The sequence below is a fragment of the Mytilus trossulus genome, chromosome 14 (assembly GCF_036588685.1).
Source record: "Mytilus trossulus isolate FHL-02 chromosome 14, PNRI_Mtr1.1.1.hap1, whole genome shotgun sequence".
NCBI classification, from domain to species: domain Eukaryota; kingdom Metazoa; phylum Mollusca; class Bivalvia; order Mytilida; family Mytilidae; genus Mytilus; species Mytilus trossulus.
Window position 1 is genome coordinate 16569436 of NC_086386.1, and position 20725 is coordinate 16590160.

At 30.2% G+C, this 20725-nt stretch overlaps 1 protein-coding gene across 2 annotated transcripts in view; it reads right to left on the reverse strand.

Moving 5' to 3' along the window:
* LOC134697435 (glutamate receptor ionotropic, kainate 3-like) overlaps nt 1-19854 on the reverse strand; it is a 40242-nt gene extending 20388 nt beyond the window's left edge. For both annotated transcript variants that reach the window (XM_063559715.1, XM_063559714.1), the window contains exons 1-2: nt 19563-19854; nt 813-938 (exon numbers count right to left, since the gene is read on the reverse strand). In XM_063559715.1, coding sequence (XP_063415785.1) covers nt 813-938; nt 19563-19641 — 205 coding nt within the window. In that variant the 5' untranslated portion in view covers nt 19642-19854. The remainder of the gene's footprint in view (nt 1-812; nt 939-19562) is intronic.
* Nucleotides 19855-20725: the final 871 nt, after the last annotated feature.

Sequence of the window (20725 nt, forward strand, 5' to 3'; positions counted from 1 at the left end):
GATCCTCTTACGAATTAATGATAAAGCAGGCATTTTCAAAAACATCCTTATTTTCATAACCATGCTTTTCTAATAACAATCATCGACAGGATTCATATGTGAATTTTTAAAACTAAAAAGAATAATTCCTATTGATATTTATCATCTTGAGCCTTACACATAAAGTAAGGACTACATTTTTGACTAAACATGGCTGTTGGGTAAATCTCATTATGACAAAAACAAAAAGACATGATTAGGAAACCATACATCGACGTTTTTGAAAGACTCCAAATATTCATAAATACCCACAGAAAGCCTTAAATTGCTTATTAACGGTCTTGACAAAATTGTTATTAAATCCAAAGAATGCGACCAAATACAAGTACAAAATAACACCAAAATATCAAATATATGTTTGTTTTGTTTCTTATGAAACCACGGACATTCGTAAAATCATGGTTGCCACCATGAGGAGGTATTGCTTAATGTGGCTTAGGTGTCACAAAATTCCTTGTAGCAATAAGAAACATAAAGAATTGTCAAAAGCCACAGCATCAACTACTTACGAAATCCATAAAATACAAGGCGATGAATACTATTAAAACTATCAAATCAATGAAAAACAAACAAAGCCTTGGCAAAATAAAACGAAACTTGGTGATTTTAATTAGTTTTGGAAGTAGTCAATCCTTTTATTACCTAAACCTTTACTAAATTTTGAATTATTTATTGAATATCATAACAATGTTCAAATCCAGGTTTCAAGGATGATAAAGATAATCTGCAGATTAATATAAGAAAAAGAAAGCAAAATTCTTTGGATCACTTACATTTTGTCATTTTATCGTACTGTGATCTGTATGTCTTCACTTTAAGGGGTAAAACTGTATAAGAGACTGTAAGAGGGTAGTATGCTGTAACGTTGTCTATGGAATTGTCCTTTGATGGTACGATACCTGTAATAATATATAACAAAAAGATGCAGATAAAATTTCAAAGACAATTTATATATACTGTGTCGATGTATAAAAAGGGGGGATATTAAACCAATGCGGAATCGTATGTTTTGAAGGTCTATCTTAAAAAATGCCTGTACCAAATCAAGAATATAACAGTTGTTTTTCATTCGTTTGATTCTGTACTCTTTTGATTTTGCAATTTGATTATGGACTTTCCTTTTTGAGTGTTCCTCTAAGCTCAGTATTTTTGTGATTTTACTTTTTGAATCGATATAAGTTTGATGAATCGTTATATTACACCAATCATTATTAGGTAAACATCTGTCTGCTTCAATGTTTGTAGACTATACACATATAAATATAATATGTTGATGTGTAAGAGGGAAGAGAAGATAGCAACGGGATAGCATATGGATTATATCCACACAATTTTAGTAAAACGTTGTATAAAAACAACTCTTCATTGTGTTAACATCTGCATTCTTGAAATTTTCCAAAGCGGTATAGATGTGCTTTTTAAATGGGTTCTAATGATAAAACATCAATTTCGTTAGATAAAGATTTTAAAGATTAATTAATATCCCTTCACGACATTTTATACCTTTTTTAAAAGCATTACGGAATGATAGTCCAAACAAAAGATTATTTATATATATAATATGAGGATACATGTATAATGCTTCATCAAGATAAAGAGTGTTTTTTACGTATCTCATTTTTTTTTATCCCAAATTCATGTATTTGGTTTTGATTTTATATTTGTTATTCTCATCGAATTTTTTCTAATGCTTCGTTTCCGTGTGTGTTACATTTTTTTGTTGTGTCGTTGCTCTCCTCTTATATTTAATGCGTTTCCCTCAGTTTTAGTTTGTTACCCCCATTTTCTTTTTTGCCCATAGATTTACGAGTTTTGAACAGCAGTATACTACTGTTGCCTTTACTTTACAGCATACCTTGTAATTGATTATACTACATACGTATGATTGATTCAAACACTTGATTTTTGTTACTATAAGATTGTTAAGTTTAATTTGGGAATTGTAAAAAAAAGAATGTTGATGGAATTCAAATACGTTTTGAACATGTTGAACTGTTATTCTTCAGTTTTGACAGAACAGAGCTGTTAGGATGTCCTATAGATATAAAAACTGAGTTATGGTTGAACCAACGACTATGATCGCATGAAATACGTGGGATTCTATACTTGAAAGGTTTATCATATCAATCTTTCAGAATCACTACACCCGGATACATTTCTTCGATGTGTAACTGTGTGAAATATTGAATAGTCATTTATGTGCCTCTGGGGTTTCTTTTGTAAATTACAAAAGGAACGAATCATTAGAAATTCATTGAAATGCAACTAATTTAAAGTTATCTTATGGGAGATTTAGGTAAATCTATTGAATTTCAAAACTCATAATAATACAACACATTGAACCGCTAATATGAAATATGCAAATTTCGAATTATAATAATTATTTTATATGATCTGTTATCTCAAGTTCTATAAATTATAGGCAACACTAGTTTACTGATGTACAGCTCTCGTGCATATACAATCAAATACAACCAAACAAACTCAGGGACTCGCGTGCCTTTCAAATAAACTAACTATAGATATCAGGATTGAAATTTTACGTTTACACCAGAGGCTGGTTTCGTCTACAAAAGATTAGTGACGCTCGTAAAGATCTAACTCGAAAGCGTTTCAACTTTGTCTTTTACTTCACGTGTATAACCTGTAGTTTAAAATCAGTCAAAATGTAACAACCGGGAATAAGAAAGGAACTCAATCGTAAATTGATTACTTATTCTGTCATCTATAAATTTGAGACACATTTTTTTAATACAGATTAAGGTTACTTGATAAACATGATTTTCAATCCGTGACATCTATTAGGAATAACATACTTTTAGATCTATACGAATTATTCCAGAAGCATTAATTCCAGGATAGCTTAAAAAGGTTTTTATTATAGATGATTTTTACTCGATTTGATTTTTAACTTCTAGTACTAATTTTTTAGAATGTAGATAAATTTAGATTCATCGGTTTATTATTATTCTTATCAGAAAAATCACATATAAAAGCTGCCTCTTAACAAATTCATTGTTTATTTCAAGGCATGCACTTATAAATTTCTTTGTCCGAAAACTCCGCAGAGCGAAAGGGTCAGATAATTAGTATTGTTATACATTTCGACACACAAAATATAAAATACGGATAGGATTTGAGAACTGAAATGTATTCAGAAAATACATGATGCATCATAATTATATTCTCATTTTTGTTTATGTAAAAAACAATGTTTATTTATCTTTGTTTTTCAATTTTACATTTAATAAAGTAATTATTGATATCAGCTATGCTCTTAAAATATCCCGTTAGAACTGATCAGAAACAGCCATATCAACTGTTGATATAAAACTCGAGCATTCAGATATCCGAGATAAATTTACAAAATAATAACTTGATTTTGTATGATCAAACATACTGTCAATAACATATGTTCCGCTATAGTTACAAATTAAACATATAACCAGTAATTTGTATAACAAAACAACTTAAGATAGAAATGCAAGTAGGCGAGTTGCATGTCAAACCATCCTTGTTTAATATTAACATGCATCACCATATGTTTCATCAGTTTAATTAAATGTAACCAGCAGTGTTGTATAGAAAATGCATTCAAAATAACATGTGGTTTTATTTTTGCAATGAGACAACTATGCACCAGGGACCAAATGACGTTAATGATAGAAATTCAATGTCATCGTATGGCCCTCAAAATTAGCAAATCCCATACCACTTGTTTGTTTTCCGCAACGGCACTAGTCAAGAGTACAGTCATTACATTATATAAGTTAAACTTGCACTGTCAAATAGCTGAATAACATGATCAAAAGACTAATAAATATAGCAATACTCAATACTGAAATAAGGTGATATGGCATGATTAGTTATGAAACAACCATATATTAGGGTCCAAATGAAGTGGATGTATGAGCAATGCTTAAGGTCAACTTACCGCCTTTAACAAGAGGAAATCGGATGCCATTTAGTCGACCAAAAAAGGCCCCGAAATTAAAAAATGTGAACCATTTCAAGCAAGAAAACCAATTACCTAATTTATGACAAAAAAAATCCATCAAAAAACAAATATGACAGACAGAAACCACCAACAAACACTGATTTACAGGCTCAATAAAAGTCTTCGATTTAAGTGGTGACTGCTTTCCAGTTTATCATTAAAAAGAGAAATAAAAATCATTTGTAAATTTATTTATTCTACCAGTACGGTAATATAATGTTTTGATTATTCAATCAAATGTGATTTTCATTTGCCATTTAATCAAATACAGAATATATATATAAAATTATTCGGAAAATGTTTAGACTATTTGACTTAGATAAAGTTGAAACGCATACAAGCAGAAATGATTTTAAACAGTACAAAACATATGACTTCCATGTCCACATCATTTCGTGCCATAAACAAATTTGAAAGAATTAGTAATGTCGATCATACTCATCTTCAACATCAATCCTTATTCCTTCATTGAATCTTCATAAAATAGAAAATAAATAACGCAATTTTTTGACTCCATAGCTTATAAAATTGAGAAACGAAATGGGGAATGTGTCAAAGAGACAACAACCCGACCAAATAAAAAAAAAAAAAAAACCAACAACAGCTGAAGTTCACCAACAGGTCTTCAATGTAGCGAGAAATTCCCGCACCCGGAGGCGTCTTTCAGCTGGCCCCTAAACAAATATATACTAGTTCAGTGATAATGAACGCCATACTAATTTCCAAATTGTACACAAGAAACTAAAATTAAAATAATACAAGACTAACAAAGGGCAGAGGCTCCTGACTTGGAACAGGCGCAAAAATGCTTAAACTCTTTGACAAAAAGAACAAAACTTAATATAAATGCGGATGGACCAACATAGATGAAAAGAATGATTACATGACAACTTAGATCACTACAGACACTTCAAATACATCGTGATGGTATGAGCCATATTTGACGAAAGCAATACCCCCCTTGTACAGAGAGTGCTTTTGTAAACTACAGTTTAACAATTTGCAATCAATACACTAAAAATGTAACCTTAAATATGATAGTTGTTGTCCATTCCATTGGTTTGTTTAAACTTCTGATTTTGGCAATCAATTATGGACTTTCCATTATGAATTTTCCTTGGAGTTCTGTATTTGTGTGATTTTACTTTTTTTAGACTGCACCAAAAGAATTCTATGTACTCAATATCAAATTTTAGTGTCACAGGATAGAGATAGATCAATACTTCTGCTCTACAAAATAAACTATTAATTAGCGGATGGTTTTAAATTGTTTCATCGTCATTTATATTTCTGCAATCATCATCCTTTTATGTTTTCTAATATAAATGTTATTACGTAATAGTAAACATGACTGAATACAAATAAGCCTGATGCCAAATGAAAGTTTGTTTAAACTTATGTCTAGTTCAAACTGTTCATATTACAATATTAAGGATGATCTACATTGAAGCTTTGATAATTAGAAGTAGAGATAATTTCTATAAAATTCTGTTTCATCACAGAGATATTATACACTTTTGTATGTGAACGAAACAAAAATATTTTCAAAAATGAAATCAATGTCATACAAAGAAACAAAAGCAGTTAATATCTTTATATGCCATGAGTTAATTAAAGGAAAATTAAACGCATGCTCAACCATTTATTGTTAAAAAGGTATGGCTGATTTCCTCTGTATTTATTTCACCTTGCGTCATATTCAAAAAGCATTCGCATGTTTCTTTTTTTTAACGGTATAATGCGTTTAAAAACAAAAATGGATTATTTTTAGATATGCAGAATGAGGATTAAAACACTTTTCATCGATACCTGACTTATAATTTAGTACGTTAGACTAGTATTTCCTCTTTTACATTCCCGACTATGCCGTTTAAATAAATATTCTAAACGGCCAAATAAATATAGGAAGTAAAATAGCATTGCAATCTTGTGTAGGTCATATATGCCCTGTGATAGAAAACATTTGTGTTTCAACTGCAATATTATTGATAGATTTTGGCAAATTTATCGAACCTGTCTTCAACACCAAGATAAAGCGTATAATTATAATATGAAGTTATGAATACATGAATTGTTCTTATTGTCTTACAATCAAACATTTTTACGTTAGAATTAACCCAACCATGTGCGTGTCAGTGTAAGGATTCGGTACAAGTACTTGAAATCTTTCAATTCTTTATGGGTGGATTTAACTTAGATCAATAAAATCGAAAAAATAAAAAAAGCAATGAATGAGGTTGTTAAATTTGATATATGCTTTTTTGTGTTTCCTTTTTGAATATTTGTTTGTTTATATTGTGTTTAAATATCATTTGCAAAGTGCACTTTTATAGTGTTTTTAAAAACTTTGATTAAGTACCTTGATTATTCAATATATTATATGTAATGCACAGATTATATCGATTTATCATTCTTCATTAGAGTTATAAAATCATGACATTGAATTATGTAACCATTTCAAACAAGTATAATTATACATTCCAGAAAAAAAAACCGTTCGAGTGAAATCTGCATATCAGTACAAAAGTTCTTTCTGTGTTTCCAACAAACCTCTTTTCATCTGTGCATCTTTTTACAAACCTGGATCTCATTAGATTATACATTGCATTTGCGAATGTAGCTGTTTAGGAAATGACAAATTTGAATGATTTGTTGCACTAAGAGGCTAAGGCTGCTTCAAATCCTTTTTTCTTTCAAGCATGTTGATCAATGTAAATTTTCTAAGCCTTCTTACAGTACGATGTTGGCCGCTAAATTATTTTGTTTCAAAAGCTTATTTATTTTCACGTTGTGTCACTGCAATTCACGGACTTATCGGGCAAAGGTAATTTCCTTGATTGTATTTATGCCAACATGCTTTAATTGTAAAGCAGGTTTCCTTGTCTTTTGTAGATTGAATGAGTATATAGTTTGTTGATATTGTTAAAGTAATGCGCAAAACGATTTCCAAATACATACAAACAGTGATTTTCTTAAAACAACAATATATATTTGATCTGAAAATTACTTTCTTTACCCTATCAAATATTGTAAAACAAACGGGAAAAAGATACGTCTTCTTTAATTAATATGTTGGGCAAAAAAGGGATTTTACAGTTTCTTATTATTCGTAATCAAATACTAGATTATATTCCAACAAAAGCACTTATAGCTATCGTAATAATTTCTTGTGATAAATATATCTGTGTTAAAAATCGATAAAACCTGATATGTTATAACAGGCTTTGCGTTTTTACTGCTCGTTTAGCTAAATTGGTTAACGTTTCCATACAGACACAATTTGAGCGTAGATATTTCAGAACAATTTTCATGTCTGTTTTTGAAAGAAAATCTCTTCTTTCTATGACTTAAAAGAATTGTATGGTTGTTCGAATATTCAATCGATTCAACGTCAATAATAAAATATACTTATTATTTCATTCGTGTTTTGTCGTCAATAATTATATGCAAGGCGGTTGCTTTGGTTGTAGAGTCTTAATCAAAATATTAAGTTCATAATAAAAAAAACTTGGACAAATATGAACCGCACTACAATCATATGGATACACTATGCTAATATACCTTGATACATAATATGATACTATATTGAATTAATCTGATATTGATAAATCGCTCTTCAGAATTAGTCAATTTGATTGATAGATAGATTTTTCATCTATGATAGTCATTAACTAACAAGAAAGTGCAACGTTTTAAAAAAATCGAACATGACACTCACTGACAGCTATATATAGTCCCTCATTATTATAAACAGCTTTTCCCTAAAATCCTATGTCAAAGAAGATCCAACAGCTATTTATTTCGGTGTAGGAAAAAAATCCTCTATTTTGTCACTAGTTTGCCCATTTAAAAAAGTCTTTTTTAAACTTCGACATAAAAAATATCAAAAATTGTTTAGAGAAACTTTATATGCGAAATTATACCAATTTAACTCTATCAAAGCGGTTCTACAGAAAGAAAAGAATTACCAATAACACAATACTTCATAATTATACCGTATTTAACTGATAGAACTTAATCATTGGCCGTATACATCATGTTTTTTTTCTAATCTTACTATTTTCATCTTCAATAACGAGTAAATTTGATTCGTCACAAACATGAATGAAGACGCACGATTGTAATAGATTGTAAAATAATATTATGATCATGGATGAAGGTAAAACAAAACAAAAATGATTGCTGATTTCACGTCATTCGAATACCATTGGAAAGATGTCTCATTGTCATTCATACCACATCTCTGTAATTGTATATATATATAATACCGTAGAAGCCATATAAAGAAAAGGAAATAAAGAAACATAAAGGTCGTGTTTCAAACGGAAAATAAGATAAACTAATACATTCGGAATATAAAGATAAGAAGATGTGTTATGATTACGAATGAGACGACCATCCACAAGAGTCCAAACTCCAAATAACTTTGAGGTTAGCAATTAGATGTTAACCGTACGTTCTTCAACAATACGCAATGGATTTACGATCGTTAATTCATTACCATTTCTAAAAATGTATTTAGCCATAAGGAGAATTTGAAGACCATTTTTCTTTTTCTTTTTTATCATAGTTCGATTTATAAATAATATTATGATATGAAACTGATGTAAAATTACACTATTAATTAGATTTCTGCAAGTGTAATCATACTATCACATTACATCTTTATACTTTATATGATAACATGCAGTTACAATTTTGATCAATGTACAACAATTGTATTCACGATGCAACCTTTTAGAAATAGTTTATTCACTGAAAATTCGACTTAAAACCAATAAAAGGAGATGTGGGACCCATTTTTGTCTCATGATTACCGTGAGAATTCTTTTGTTTAGTGGGAATTTATAGACACAGAGAAGCCATATTTTCCTGTTTAATTAAACGTTAACGGTGCAGGTTGATAGATTTCAGTGGTATATCAAAACTCGCGATTTCTTCGCAACAATATTGCGTTTCATAGAGTTGTCTGAAAGTTAAATCACAGTTTGTTTATGAAAAAAGGTTTTCGTGGACCTATTTTTAAAAGGTTTAAAAAAAAGTAAAATCACAAAATTACTGAACTTAGAGGAAAATCAATTCGGAAAGTCCATAATCCCATGGCAAAATCAAATAACAAAACGCATCAAAAACGAATGGACAAGAACTGTCATATTCCTGACTTGGTATAGGCATTTTCAAATGTAGAAAATGGTGGATTAAACCTAGTTATAATGCGCTAACCCTCTCACTTCAGCCTTTCAGATCTCTATGACATTTTTAAAAGAGCGTCAACGTTATTCCCCATTTTGATACCAATCACTTGACTGAGTACTCATTTATCAAAAAAGAATAAAAGAGAAAATAAAACATTAATGGTTTTAATAATCTTTCCAACAAACACGTAATATTTTGTTTTTACCAATACTGAATCGAATCTAGAGACGTTTCAAATCTCCAGGAACTGTTGTATTCAATGCATTTTACCCAATTTTTACATTCTATATTCAATTATAAAAGTATCGTCGGCATACTAGTTGAATTCCATCTGCGTATTAACTTCATGTCTAGTATTGTCTGTTTGCAGAAACAGCAATAACCAGTTAAAAAGATATAAAGGGTTACTTAAGTGTATATGATATTCGTTCATTTAACACTTATAAAAATATACATATTTTTGCCTTCGGTTCTAATTTCTTTTCATTATGTTTGAACGGACTTCAATTCCATATTTAAAACTCATAAGTCGAACATCAGCTCACAACACAAGGAAACTGATCAAAAATTCCGTTTACCATGTTGTCATATAAATGAGAATAGAAATGGGGAATGCTTGTCATTTTGATATGTATATTAATAAATCGTTTTTACAAAAACGATGAATTATTAAAAAAAAATGAGGATTTTCTACCCTGGAATAGATTTGGCTGAACCTTTCAGAATCTTGGGTCCTCGATGTTATTCAACTGCATACTTTATCTTTTAACCTTTTTGGTTCGAACATCGCTGATTAATCTTTTAAAGATGGATAAAGAAAACAGTAGTATAACGCTGTTCGAACGTCAGGAATCAATTCAGAGAAGAAAAAAATCCGGGTTACGCTCTAAAACAGGAGGAAACACATCAACTATGAGAAGAAAACAACTAAACAACAGAAACACTGAAGTGCATAAAAAACGACAATGCAACAGCCACAGAAACGAAATATTAGATAACAATCGCCATTTTCCTGACTTGGCACACGACGTTTAAAGAAAATATGGTGGGTTGAACCTGGTTTTGTGGCTAGTCAACATCGCGCTTTTATGGCATTGTTAAATTAAACACTTAAATTACAACATCACGTGACAGGACAACATAACAAATAAATCCAAGAACATTCAAAACGCGCGCCTGGGTTACCAAATAATAGGCTAATCTATTATGTATCGATAACTTCTAATCTCATGTATGTTTCAAGTCAATTCTTAATTGAAAACGTTTTGATGTTTATATTTTAGAAATAATGACATTTTCTTGTCTGTCGTGAAATAAAACCGGTAAAACGCGTCCAATGTATCTTTTAACAGAAATAACCAAACAATTATGAAAAGCCGACTATGAAACACCATATAGCTTTGACAGCATGGTTTGCTGAAGAAAAGGGATCTTCAGTATAAAGATAAAAAATCTAGCATTCTATGTAGCATAGCTGCCTGACCTTTACATATTATGTGTTACAAACGCCTGCGTTAAACAGTTAAATTAAATAAATCTGTCATTTTCACTTTCTATACTATGTAAAAAAGCAGTAGACATTTTTTCATTCGTTATTATATAATTTCTTGATTATTTGAAGTCAAATGATTACGAGTTATAACTAACGTGCAAATTATAACTTCAATTATCTTTGACATAGACAAATGAAATAATAATTGATGTAAAACGAGAGAAAACGATTTACAATTGAAAAAAAATCATACAATTACCACAGTGTAGTTCCTAATTGTGAGATCCTAAAATCTAAAAACCGATGTTTGGAATAATTAAAAAAAGTTATGACAAATGTAAAATCTTCGTTATTAAGGAATTTTGTTGACTTTCGAATTGCAATAAGACAAATGATAGAACTGATTTGATTTCTCAAGTTTTATTGATAATCTGTCAAAGTTTGTCTTGATTGCAAATTGCCTTTCGTTACACCATCATTATTTCAAGCATTCTAAAATATAATTGGGTGTCAATACCGTTAAGGAAGTTGAACCCAAATGTTACATCACATCTTAGTATTTTCTATATCGTTTTTGTTCAAGCAATTCCGTTAGCTGTAATCTTATTATTGACAAGAATTTTCTATTTTTCTGTTAGAACTATTTGAATTCTCATTTTTCCTATGGTAAAACAGTACAAACTTGTTATGTTGATACCTGTTCAAAGTTTCCAGTACAACTTAAGAAAAACATTATAAAAATTCAGTTTTTAAAAAGTCAGATTATACTTGGCAGGATATTCACACATCCCCGAAACAGATCTGCTTTGCGCGGGGGAAATTCTGACTGAGAAATGAAAGGGTTGTTCTCTTAGCAATACTGATATTTGAAACATAAAATGTCTAAACACTAGTAAAGATATCTTGTTGTTTCGCCTGCAACAATTAATAGTACAGTTTAGTCAACCAAGAAAGTTGAATTAAGGTGGTACCCAACACTTTAACTAAAATTAATTTGGCTCGTTTAATTTTCTTTAAATTTTGACAAAGTATTTACTTTGTCCTTAAGACAAAAATATAAAAATTTAAAAAAAAAAAGAACCAACTGTTGAATCAGAAAAATTACACTGGTTATATAGCAGTTTGACAAACACTTATTTTGATCATTGAGAAGCTTAATATTCCCTTCACAACATAACGTAATCAAAACGTTTAGCTGATTTTACAGAGTTGTCTCCCTGTAGTGTTAGGTACCACCTTAAGCACAGGTAAAAAAAAATGCTAATACAATAAAATTGAGAATGGAAATAAGGAATGTGTCAAAGAGACAACAACCCGACCATAGAAAAAACAATAGCGGAAGGTCACGAACAGGTCTTCAATGTAGCGAGAAATAATACAAGTTCATATTCCCGCATATCTAATGGTTAAAGTCAATAAAATTACAACAAAATAATGTAATATTTTGTCATTTTAACCTATATGTTAGAAACAAATCAATAATCATAGACTGTTACATATGTCTCATGTCGATACTGTTGGTATGAAGCCAGGGAACAGCACTCATCATAGGTCTAGCAACAATCAAAGAAGTTGAACTTCTAATTCATAGACCAATAGCTATAAAGACAATGCAAATGTAGCAATTACCCTAATTTTGACCTTCTAATGAGTTTTAGTAGTAGGAATGTGTAAAACTATTGTAAATATGTCCTACGAGACGCGTTTATTCGAAAGGAGTGATGCATAATACTCCTATGGCTAGTTAGCAGATCACTCCTTTAGATTTACATGATTCGTTATTAGCAAAGTCGCCAATTTCTTATTTCGCCGAGCTTGCTCTTTACATTGCACTATGCATTAAAAGCCCGTGCGTTTTTTAAGCATTACAGGTTCATTTTTTATATTATCTTCGTTGTAAATATGTTCAGTTCCCAGTTTTTATATTTTATTTTTTGACTCGCAGACTTATTCAGTTAGAGTTTTTTTTCTTATGTGGGCTCGCCCATCGCATATTTAATTTGACAAACGTCGGTCTATGGCCACCAGCATGTATAAATATGTCGACTGTGTTTACATTAGATACAAACAATAGTACATAATCAACTGTTATTTAATCAAATACTGTTTATTTTATTACAAATCCTGCATACATTTGATGGTTATTCCTGATGGTGCAATTATCCATCAAATGTTATCTTCTCTCTCGATCTAGTACGATTTACTGAATATGAATCCATCAAAATGACTTTATGATGCGTTAATAATGTAATATGATAATCCATTTCTATTCAATATTTGTTCACAGATTCCGAATGATGTATATTTGAAAAAAAAACCAACATTCCACTCACATACTGATAAAATGAAAGGCTGAGAATGGAATTTATAAGGAAAACTTTTGAAGATATATATGTATATGGGTATAAATGGACATGATAGGAGACATTTGAACTGATCTCTTTTTAAATGTGTGAATATAAATGATGGGTACAGACGATTTAAACAGCTATCAATCTGTGAGTGGGAAAAGAAATGGTAGGGGGAGATGTTTGAACAGATCTCTTTTTGAATGTGTGAATAAAAAGATGGGAGGGGAGGAATTAAACAGATACGCCTTCGTATAGTGCATGGTAACGATAGAAGAAAATGTGAACTGACATCACTTAGTGTGTGTGCAAGGGGAGGGAGATTTGAACAAAAGTTTTTTTGTATGTGTGAATATCTATGCTAAAAAAATAAGGTTTGGACAAATATCTTTGTTTGTGAGAAGATTAAAAATGATATCTTATATAATAGAAGATTTGAACAGCTGAATGGAAATGATAGGGAGAACAATGTGAATAGATTACTCTTTGTTTGTGTAAATATTAATGATATCCCTCCGTATGCGTGCATAAAAACGACGAAAGACGATGTTAACATAAATAATTTTGTGTGTGGCATGAAAATATTAGCAGATTTGAACAAATATCTCTGTGTGTGTATGAAATGATATGAAAGAAGGTTTGGACAGATATTTTTTTAAGTTTGAATGAAAACGAACGAAGATATGAACATACTTCACTCCGTATGTGTGAATGGGAATGAGCGGAAAATATTTGAACAAAGATCTCTGTGGGTGTGAATGCAAACGGTAGGTGATTTGAACAGATTTTTATCTGTATGGGTGAATATAAATGATAAGAGAAGAAGGTTCCAACAGATATCTCCCTGTGTGTAGTACATGCAAACGATGATAGTTGAGAGAAGATTCATACAGATATCTTTTTGTATTTGTGAATGATAGCACTAGAAGAATTAAACAGCTATATATATGTGTGTGTGGGAATGAAAATGATAGGAGAAGAGATTTGAACAGATATCTCTTTGTATGTGGGAATTTAAATGATAAGAGAAAGCGGTTTGGACAGATATCTCTCTGTCTGTGTATACATGCTAATGATAGGAGAGGATTTTAACAAATATCTTTTTGTATTTGTAAATGAAAATAATAGAAGGTTTGCACATATATCTCTATGTGTGTGTCAATGTCAATAGTAGAAGATTGGAACATATATCTCTTTGTGTTTTAATTAAACGATAGATGAAGATTTGAATCGAATGTCTCTGTACGTGTGAATCTAAATGATGGAAAGAAAACTCACTGCAGGATTGAAAGGAGAATCATGTAAAGTTGCATTTTTTTCTAGATTTACCGGACAACCAGTAATTACGGGTTTAAAAGTTATGCGTCAATAAAAACATTCATGTAGTCAATCTAACGAATAGTTTCATGTGTTTCTTCGAGTATCTTCCAAAAGCTTGATGATCCGAGAAAACCACCATTTCAATCATTGAATGCAAAGACGAGGAACTAATGTGCTGCAAATTTCGTGAATTTGTAGGTGAAATTATTAGATCTTTCGTTTTTGTTTTCTTCCTTTGTTTTCTTTGACTTCTTTTGCGTTAAACTTTACTCACTATTTCCAGAAGTATCGTGTTATTTTTTTTTTTTTCATTTACATATTGTCTGTTCAAACTCTGTGCGATTTAAAACAGAGACATACAATATAAAAAGCAGAATCTTGTCTATCGTGTTTTATCTTTGATTTTATTGGCACTGTTGTTTTGCTTTCTAATTGAGAATTTGTTCCATTCATTTGTCTTTGATATCTAACTTTGTCTAGTAATAGAGGAGATAATGCAATGCATGTATTATAGTATATAAAAACATTGAAATATCATTTTAGCATTCGACATAAGAACAATTGTGATTGTGTGCATGGTTAAATATTATAGTTTAAACAACAAATATCTATTGAGAATGTATTATTTTAGCTTCCATGCATTGAGTCTTTTGCCAATATGGAATTAACTGTTCAAACAGTTGATGATTGATTAAAAATGTAAAATTTTAAATTCAAACATTCTATGTTGATAAAGATAGAGAACTTTCAATGCCAGTTAATGGTTTTGACTCAATGAGTAATGTGTTTATTTTTCAAATGTTGACTTAGCTAATGATGTAATTAAAATAACGAAAAGCAATAAAAAATAAAATAAAACCATTATCCCTTTTCAAAAAGTAAGAAGGTCCAATAAAGGATATGTCTGCATTACCAGTACATGTACTATGATGAATCAGATATGGGCTGAATGGTTTAACATTTGTAACTATTGGGCGTTTAATGGCTTTCTGTTTGGTGTTAGCCAAGGCTATGTGTTGAAGTACGTACAATCGTTTTGTGTTCTATTTGAATAAAAATAAATGCGAACCAATTCTCAATGAGATAACAAAGCAAGAGTGCCAATAAAATCAAAGACAATAAAAATCTAAACAATAAACAAGATTCTGCATTTAATGTCATATGGTACCCTGTTTTAACAACAGAAGATGGGTTCCACTCCTTGGTCGGGTTAATGTCTCTTTGACACATTACCTATTTCCATTCTCAAATTCATTTTAATTTTACGAATAAGGTTAACTCGTTGAACAACATATTTATCAAACATTTATATGGTATAGTTAGGGTTAGGGTAATCGGTGCGAACCTATATATGACCAATAGTTACTTTAATGCCGCTACAAGGCAGGTTGAGAACTCGCATCCGCAAAGTGGAAAGCGATTGCAAAACTTGTTTCCTAATCCACTATAAATAAATATGTTCAAACTAACTAACTACTTCAATTAACGTCATTTGAACTCGAGTGGTGGATGGTTGCCACCTTAGCGGATACGTCGTATCTAACCTGTATTTTATAAGTAAAAAAAACTCTTTTTGACAACACATATTATAATACGTATATATAGATAAGTACTTGACAAATATGTGCATAGATTTTACAGTTGCAGATAGAAAACGCGTCAATGGACTTTAGTCACTTAAAATCGACAATTCAATGAACATGCATATTGATAAAGAATTAAAATACTGGTTCAAACTATTAATTTATTGGGTTCACAGCTGCGAATACAATAGTACTATTTTACTTGTTTATTCGAATGTCAATTTACTGCATGTTCTATTATTCATTGTGTCTGAACTTAAATTCTTTCTGTCTCAATTACTTTTTATAGTACATAATCGTTAATATATTGTTATAATATAACTTTTAATGAAATTGCTGTAGCTGTTTGAACAATTTCAAATTTTCAGTTCAAATATTACTTATAGACATGTTACTGAGTTAAAAGTTAAAAATCATTACGATTCCAATTATTTTACATCAATGTGCATGGTGATATCAAGTTAAACATTAATTAGATTCAGTTAATTACTCCCATTCTGTCCAAATACCTGTGTCTACATTCGAGTATATTGAGTCAATCGAAAAGACATATATATTTTTAAAAATGCAAAAATCTGAATACTGATTTATTCACCACTGATGCTACATGTGGACTAGGATCTGCTTTACCACTTTCGTGACCCGGTTTCTTGGTGTGGTTCTTGTTGCTCAGTCTACATTTTTATGTTGTTTTTTATATATTGTTTGCTATGGCTTTTGTAAGTTTATTTTCGACTTATGAGTTTGATGTTCATTTGTTATATTATGCCCCTCTCAATAAAAAGTAAAGTAATGGAATATTTTTATAATATAACATGTTGTACCTGGGGGTATAGATATTTAAAACCTAACTTCTTCAATTTAGGTGTTCTCGTATTAGGTGTCTGCAGTTGTACTATATCTATCATCTAAATGAAGGATCATGTTTTGAGAGTGTAACGCTTCTGGCAAACACATAACCATCATTGCTTCATAGTAGGCTTATATATATTACCGAAACAAATACTTAAAATCCGTATCATGTCTCTGTCATATATTTCGTGTTATAGTGAGTATTTTGATCATTCATGCAATCATGCATTCAGTTAATATTTAAGAAATGCAAGCACTTATAAGTTAACATGTAACATACGTTGTGATATTTGATATTATAATAAATTCAAACACGATAACTACTAAATCCCCAATAATCGCTTCAATTTGTTTATTTAAGGATTAATTTACAGACTAAACAAAAAGCACTTAACATTTTCTATCACAGCTTTCGAAATAATAATCTCTTTATAATCAGTTGAACAACAATATGTTGTGTTAAATGTCAGATAAGTTTTGTTGAAAGGTTATTGTCAGAATTTAGTTAATAAATATCTTGTCATTCTTGTCTTAAACACAAAGCGAAAACATGAGAACACATTACACGGAGTCAACCATGAGAAAAAACGGCACAACACAAGTGTCACTGTACCAAGTCAGGGATATGAAAAATGTTATCCATTCGTTTGATGTGTTTGGACTTTTGATTTTGCCATTTGATTTTGGACTTTCCTTTTTGAATTTCCCTCGAAGTTCAGTATTTTGTTTACGAATTGGTTGACCAAACGACGCGTCGGTGTCACAACTGACTAGCGACATGTTTCCGCGGTCTTTGATTTATTTAAAGAATGGCTGTTATATTTTTTATATCAATTTGGTGCACACTGAATAACGTTTTTATCTAACGGGTTATTTAACAGTGTGCACCACATTATTTTATGTTATTTCGAATAGACAGAAAAAAATATTATTTTTTATAATTTTATTCTAAATTAGATTTTAAACCGTCAAAACACATGAAAAAAACATTGATGACGTCATGGTCACATGACTTAATTAGGTATATGGGGTGATAACAAAATAACGTCAGCGAACAAAAGACGCGTTACATCTAAAATTAAATTATATCCCTATAGTCATCTGTAAATTTACCAATTGTGTTCTATATTCAATTGTGTTCTTACTCTTTTTAACGATTTACGAGCTTTGAATCTCAGTAAACTACTGTCGCCGCTTTCATTTGTCTCTATGAAAAAATAACTGAGTTTGACACATTTTATCAAACTGAATGAAAAATAGGTTTAGCTGGTCTTTCTCGTTGAAACTGAATATTCATTATTGTCCCTCTTGTCAAAACTAAACAGCTTCATCCTTTGTCCACATGGAACAAGTACCAGAAAGTCTAACCTAGAAATACTTAAACAAATGTACTGTGACTAGTCTAGAAAGTCTGATATTGAAATAATTTAATAATTGCACAGGGACTAAAGAGATAGAACCAGCTAGTGATGGAGCAACTGATAAGACATCTGACGTAAGCCAATATAGCTATATATGTATACAAAATATATGTGTATATGGATTAGCAATGTTATTTCTGTATTGACGTATGAGTTTAGGGTTATTATATATATATAGATATCATAAAGTTTTATAAGGATTTTCGTTAAGAACTGAAACGGGAAAATCATTGACATTTTTTCTAGACTTGAGACGTAGCCATGTACATTATGTTGTACGTTGACATGATTCAGGTGTACAAATAAGAAAGTTTAAGGGATAGTTATCCAACGCCAGATTTACAAATGCTCCACTAACTTATTTTGAATCCTCTGAAAAAAATATTACCTAAAATGCTAGTAGGAAAAATGTTATAGTGACACGAGACGATTTGACCAAGTTTTTCTTCTTCTCAGTTTTTTTAAATTATATTGACCATTTTTTCTTATATCTGACAACTTAGATTACATGATTAAAGCTCATGAAAATTAACCATCTGCTTCCATGACATTAAATGAAAATAATCTCGCTTCAGAGAGAAGATATTTACAAATGTTTGTGTAAACACATAAAATATATAGAAAGCATCTCTTTGTTCATAATTGTACAGATTTAATGCTTCAAGTCCAGTCTGCAATATCTAAATATTATGATTTTATACTTTTAGCCTAACTATTTATTATCTTAGGGTTATGATCTATTAAGATCAGCAATGTTAACTCCAGACACAATTTATTTATATAGTTCACAAGTTAACGTGCTTATCATGTACTAGTATACATAAAACAAAAGTCAGAATGCACATAACTTGGAATTAACACTCCAGGGATTTTTTCTTTGATTATTTTTGTATAATCTAAAACCATGATAATCAATTAAGCTATGAAATCTAACTTGTAAAATATTCATGATGACAGAAATAACACATAAAGTACTTTCTATACAGCAGAAGTCAACACATGTATTTAATTCAATTTGTCGAGGATTATATTCTTTATAACTTCTGCATGAAATCGATTATAATTTTGAAATTGAAATGACAATTCAAATTGAAGTCTGTTACGTATTTAAAATATATGTAAATAAAAATATATCGATAATTGCAACTTGTATTAAAATAGAGAGATAAAATAAAGTTAATATTATTTCTAACCAATTTTTCTATGTAGGTATTCAGCAGCTATTTAAAAAAAAAGCAACAGGTCACGTGCTAATAAATCAGAAACATCAAATAGCACGAGCCAATTAATAATAAAAAAAAGTCATCAACTTACCTATGTTTAAGGTAAAGTGTTGATCTGATGCAGTCATAAAATGACATAAAGTCAACAACAATATCACTATGCTCTTCATCTTCAGTTAATTATAATTCTTCAGTTATCATCTTGTCAAAAACGAAAGTAACATAGTCCTCCTTCATTTAAATGTTAATTTGTTAATTGTCAAGTTTTTATCATGGTAGTATCTGTTGTAACTGACGAGTAATGATGATTTAGTCTGGATAGCTCTACGGTCGATGTAATGGTCGATACTAACACACAGTCGGACATATAGTAGTCAGCTTGTTAAATGTTAGGATTATAATAATGAAGTTTTATTTGTTAAAATAAGATGAAAGACCAATCAGAAAATTATATTTTCAACTGCAGTCACTATCCAGGGATTAAGTAATTAGAGTTGTGGCGACTTGATCAATAATTCAAAAAAATATTCTATAGATTTTATCTTCTGTATTTTATATAATTTATCTCTCTGTGTAAAATAAATATGCGCTTGGGATATTTATTTTATCATGAATGTTCATTACATTGTATTTACCGTTAATGAAGTATTGTTTCTGGGTCATTTGTCAAATTCAATTAATAAATGTACTATTATTATTTTTTTCATTTTGTAAATCGTGTTTTCTATTTCTTTTTGCATTTGTCAATGTTTAGTTTTTGTTTCATAGCTATTTATTTGCTTGCAAAAAGGATATAGGATATTTTATTCATTATCAATATAGTTTTTCTACGGTAACTTATGAATTTCTTACTAGCGGTAGCCTGCATGAATGAAAAAAAAATGTAGGTCAAATTATAAAATTTAGGACTGATCCCTTTCAAAAAGAGAGAGAGTAATTATTACAAAAAAAAAACCCCAAATAAATGCTTATATAGATTCTAAATAACGATGTTCGCTTCTCTGTTTAAAAGTAACAAGCCAGACGCGCGTTTCGTCTACAAAAGACAAATCAGTGACGCTCGAATCAAAACAAGTTTATAAGGCGAAAATAAAATATTTTTTAGTACTGTCTGATTGAATATGAAACATACTGTATCAAGTTTATTCGGACATACCAAATAATATGATGACAATAATTATAAATATGTATGAATTAGTCAGTGTTCTTTTTTTGCAGTCAATATTAATTGAAATACATTTTTTTAGAATAACA